The 4,839-nt window shown below is 43.3% G+C and overlaps 1 protein-coding gene across 2 annotated transcripts; it reads right to left on the reverse strand.

The window, feature by feature from the left end:
* Positions 1–616: 616 nt before the first annotated feature.
* LOC147634385 (pentatricopeptide repeat-containing protein At4g39530-like) lies at positions 617–4,589 on the reverse strand. Of its 2 annotated transcripts, none has more exons than XM_086805531.1 (2): positions 4,516–4,589; positions 617–4,217 (listed from the first exon to the last, which is right to left on the reverse strand). In XM_086805531.1, exon 2 carries the CDS (start codon positions 4,091–4,093, stop codon positions 1,754–1,756), a length of 2,340 nt encoding a protein of 779 aa, XP_086661657.1. In that variant the 5' UTR covers positions 4,094–4,217; positions 4,516–4,589; the 3' UTR covers positions 617–1,753. The 2 variants fall into 2 exon arrangements, with proteins under 2 accessions (XP_086661657.1, XP_086661658.1); XM_086805532.1 differs by lacking the exon at positions 4,516–4,589 and having other exon boundaries at positions 617–3,716; positions 3,857–3,996.
* Positions 4,590–4,839: the final 250 nt, after the last annotated feature.

The following is a 4,839-nucleotide window of genomic DNA, read 5'->3' on the forward strand; positions in this document are numbered from 1 at the left end:
GTAACGGTCAAGAAGAATCCACCAATCAGGTATTGTTGACAATCCTCAAGAAGATTGTGAGTGAGCATCGGCCAAACTGGGATCAGAAGCTGCACTCGGCTCTATGGGCATTCAGAACAACCTACAAAGTAAAGGGCAAACCCCCTTCATACTAGTTTATGGCCTTTAAGCGGTCCGGTTCTTCCGTTCCACAACTCCATTATGCTGAGGAGTGTAAGGAACTCTAGTCTATCTGAAATGCCCTTCGAAGCAAGGAAGTCATCAAATGGTACAAACTCGCCGCCATTATCAGTTCGGAGGAATGAAACTCTACCCCCAGACAGACTGATTTTCCACCATCGCGATCCAAGTCCTAAAACTGGCAAAAGCATCTGACTTGCGAGCCAGAAAACATACCCAGACTTTGCGAGTGAAATCATCCACAAGAAGAAGAAAATATCGAGCCCGTCCAAGAGACTCAACCTCCATAGGTCCTCCAAGATCTGCATGTATAAGCTCCAATCTTGCCAAAACAGAAAACGCAGCTCTCTACTCATCGGTCAGGGTTTTTCTCTAATACCATGAAAGAAAGTGAAGCAAATAGAAAACACAGATGTAGGCCCAGGTACAAGACCTGTAAATGCTGGAAACTAATGTTTATTGCTGAAAACTGAGCACGAGGGAAGCCCGTAGGTGCTGTACAATAATAAGAAGCAGAAGCAGCTGCTAATGACTTCAACAGGATGTAAAAGAATGAGATAAAATGGGGGAAAGGGGGACAACACTTACATACTCCCCAGGAGAGCTGGTCGGCCAGCTGTAGCAGGCCGACACCTCCACAATAGCATAAAAATGCTATAAAAGCATTTTTAAATACCTGAATAAATATGCACATGTAGGGCCTCATAAATGGCCAGTACAAGCATGAAAATGATGTAGTGGACCCTCTGGAGATGATATATAATCCAACGGTGTCCAGCATGTGCATAGCAGCACAAGAAAGGATCTCCCCAAACCAATCCATGCAGCATAGATTGGATCAGCTCCTAGCACTAGAGGAGGATAGGTAGAAGAGTGATGTCCTAGAAGAGTGATGTCCTGGGAAGAATTCTGCAGAGAAGAAGGAAGGCATGGGTGGACAGAAATACCAAGCACAAAATCTTCCAAGAAGGAGATTAGGTACTGTTGTTCAATTCTAGAACGGGTCTGCATCCTCGGAAGCTAAGGCTCAGATGGACAGGTCCATATCAAATTGAGATTGTCCAAGGTCGGGGTACGTTTCAACTGGCCTCTTCGGATGGGGTGACATTCCCTGGATGGTTACGTCTTTGATTGAAACCTTACTTTGAAAAAATCGGATCTGTGGGATCCCAGGACAAACAGCAGCAGTCAAATTTGACTTATCAAGAGAATTCGGATCAGCCAAATGCAGCAAAAGTAGGAAATGAGGTCACGGGGTTCCACTGTTTAAACTGCGCAGCAAAAATTCCGTAAGTATGAATAGAGCCTATTTTAGTTAATTTGAAAAGTGGTTCTAAACAAGGCATGAGCAGAGTAGCAACAGTAAGCATAAAACCAAAAGGCCATTCTGCACCAGAAATCTCTTACTGTCATCCACTTTGTGCAAAGTTGCATGACATGAACCCGCAAAGTTAAGCTCGGCGTAGATGATTGGCATTACATGGTGGGCATACAGGCGATCAGAAGCATGGCTTAACTTAAAGCCTCGGCACAGAAGGATGAGTTACACACATCCAGAATGATGGATGTCCCTTTAGTAAGCAGCTTGATAAAAGCAGTGTCTTCCTTGATCCATGTTGCCATATGTTTTGCAATTGCTTAGCAAAGATATCTGAGTCAAAGTACCAGGTTGCCAAGGCATACTTTGAAGTAAGTCCTCTGCTTCATCCAAGCGTCCAGCACGTCCAAAAAGGTCTACCACACAATTGTAATGCTCTGGGCTAGCAATGATTCCATAATCTTGTCTCATTGATGTGAAATGATAGCAGCCTTCATCCAACTGGCCTGAATGATTGCAAGCAGATAGTAAGCAGGCATATATAGAAGATTCTGGCTTCAAGTTTTGATGTTTCATGTCCTCAAAATACTTCAAGGTTGAACGATAATCGTTATGAAGAGCAAACCCTGAAACCATTGCACTCCATGTTATCAAGTCTTGCTTGGGCAGTTTGTGAAAGACCCTACATGCATCCTCAAGACTCCCGCACTTGGCATACATGTCAATGAGGGTGCTCCCAATGAACTCGTCCAACTCAAAACCACTTTCGATGATCCTTCCGTGAAGCAATCTACCTTGATCCAAAGCTGCCACACTACAGCATACACTTAGCATGTTGACATATGTAATATTGTTAGGATCAATTCCATCTTGTTGCATGTGTTGGAAAAGCTTTATGGCCTCATTGCCATCCCCACAATTAGAATAAGCGGCAATCATAGTGCTCCATGTCACTAAATCCTTTACTTTTAGATCATTGAACACTCTAAAAGAATCCTTGGGACTACTGCATTGTATGTACATGTGGATGAGAGCACTGCCCACCGCAACACCCTTCTCGATACCTTCTTCTGTTATCTGAGCATGAAGCAACTTACCCTCATCTAGGGCCTCCATGATGGAGCATGCTTTCAGTAAAGTAGTGAATGTGATCTCATTTGGCTCAATTGCCTCTGCGTTCATGTGCTGAAAAAGTTGAAGAGCCTCCTCAGCATGCCCGTGACACACGAAGCCTTCAAGCATTGCAGTCCAACTCACAGTATCTCGCCATTGCAGCCTTTCGAACACTTTAAATGCATCCTCAAGACTACCACATTTGGCATACATGTCAACCAGCGTGTTGCTAATCGACAAAACAGTTTCACCACCATTTTCTGTTATGCAGGCATGAGCCAGTTTGCCCAAATCCAGAAATGCTCTGCTTGATAACGCTTTCAGAATGCTAAGAAAGGTTACAGTATTCAATTTCCTGCATTCCTTTTGCATTCGTTCAAAAAGCTGAAAAGCATCTGCGGCAAGTCCATGTTGGCCATATCCTGCAATCATCGTGTTCCAAGTCACCACATCCTGCTTTGGCAGTTTTTGAAAAACTTTGCGTGCACTTTCTATCCTCCTACACATAAAATACATGTCAATTAGGTTGCATCCCACAAACTCATTAGACTCAAAACCACCTTCAAGGAGGTAAATGTGAGTTTGCTTACCCTGATCTAGATTTGTCATGTGGGAACATGCCTTTAAGATGCTGGCATATACAAGATAGTCAGGCTGCATGCCTTCCTGCTGCTGCATTTGCTGGAAAAGCTGGAGTGCCTCTTGACCATGCCCGTGTAAGACATATCCTGCAATCATGCTACTCCACATCACTAAATCTTGATTGGCCATATTACCAAACACTTTGCGAGCATCTTCAAGGCTCCCATGTTTCATGTACATGTCGATAAGTGAACTGCCAATGAAGACATCCAGCTCAAAGCTACTCTTAATAATCTCCACATGTATCAAATTACCATGACCCAAGGTTCCTGTTATGAAACACACCTTCAACATGCTGACAAACGTAAAATTATCTGGAGCAATGCACTTGTCTTGCATTGACTGGAAAAGCACAAAGGCCTCTTGCCCTTGTCCATGCTCAACATACCCTAAAATCATCACATTCCATGTGGCTATACTTCTTTTTGATGACTTGTCAAAAACTCTGCGTGCATCTAAAAGGCTGCCACATTTGACATACATGTCAACAAGTACACTTTCAACGATTAAATCCAACTCGAATCCACTTTTGATAATGTGATGATGTATTATTTTGCCTTGTAGTAAGATTACCATGTTAGCACAAGCTTTCAAAACACTTACATATGTGGCATTATTTGGTTCCAAACCCTGCTGCTGCATTTGACAAAACAAATGAAGACCCTCTTTACCATGCTTGCTTTGAACAAGTGCTGCAATCATTGTGGTCCAAGAGACAAGATCCCATGGATGCATGGTGTCAAAGACTCGGCGAGCATCATCAAGGCTGCCACATTTGGCATACATGTTGAGGAGGATGTTGCCTACCCTCAAAGCAGAGTCCGAGCCATTTTGAACCATGTGATCATGAATCAGCTTGCCCTGTTTCAAGGCCTTTGCATCGGTGCAGGCTTTAAGAGCTCCAGCAAAATCATATCCACCTGCCTGCACCCCAGAAAGTTGCTTTGCGGGCTGGGTAAGCACCCTGCCATCCATGAAAAAGCATTCGGTCGAAAAGGGTTTGCTGTTATCCAATTATTTTTATGCACGCTTGGGTGTTTGTCTGTCCGCGGCCCGCCCTCCGTCAGGAATTAGAGCTTGTGCAAATTCTACAGTGAAAGTTTCAGTTGTAGCGTCCCGTGGCTCCTGCTGGAGAAGGAATTTGAGCTTTTGTCTGTGCACCCCCATCAGGAATTTGAACAAGAAGCACCTCGTGCAAATAGTTTCATAGAATCAGTTAATTATCAATGGTAAAACTAACAAGGTGAATTGTTGCATGCTACCTTTGGTGCTATATGAAATTGCCAAAGATGAAGACATGGATTGTTTGGCCGTTGCATCATTGTTGTTGAAGATATACACAAAATGTATTTTCTCTCCTCCCTATGAGTTGAGGTCTTTTAGATTGCTAGTGTTCTCTCTCTTTCTAAGCTTTTTAGCTTTTTGAGTACAAGTGATTTGTACATCGACTTCTTCTATCATTGTAGCTCCTGGGACTGGTCTTGGTCGTAAAGGTTGATGAGGGTCATGTCACACTTGATGAGACTTTATGAACAAGATTTAAAGTGCTGACACAAGATTGATCAAATCCATCTTGTAGTGATGTA

The sequence above is a fragment of the Cibotium barometz genome, chromosome 11 (genome assembly GCF_041138505.1).
Source record: "Cibotium barometz isolate CiBa-2024 chromosome 11, ASM4113850v1, whole genome shotgun sequence".
Lineage (NCBI taxonomy): Eukaryota > Viridiplantae > Streptophyta > Polypodiopsida > Cyatheales > Cibotiaceae > Cibotium > Cibotium barometz.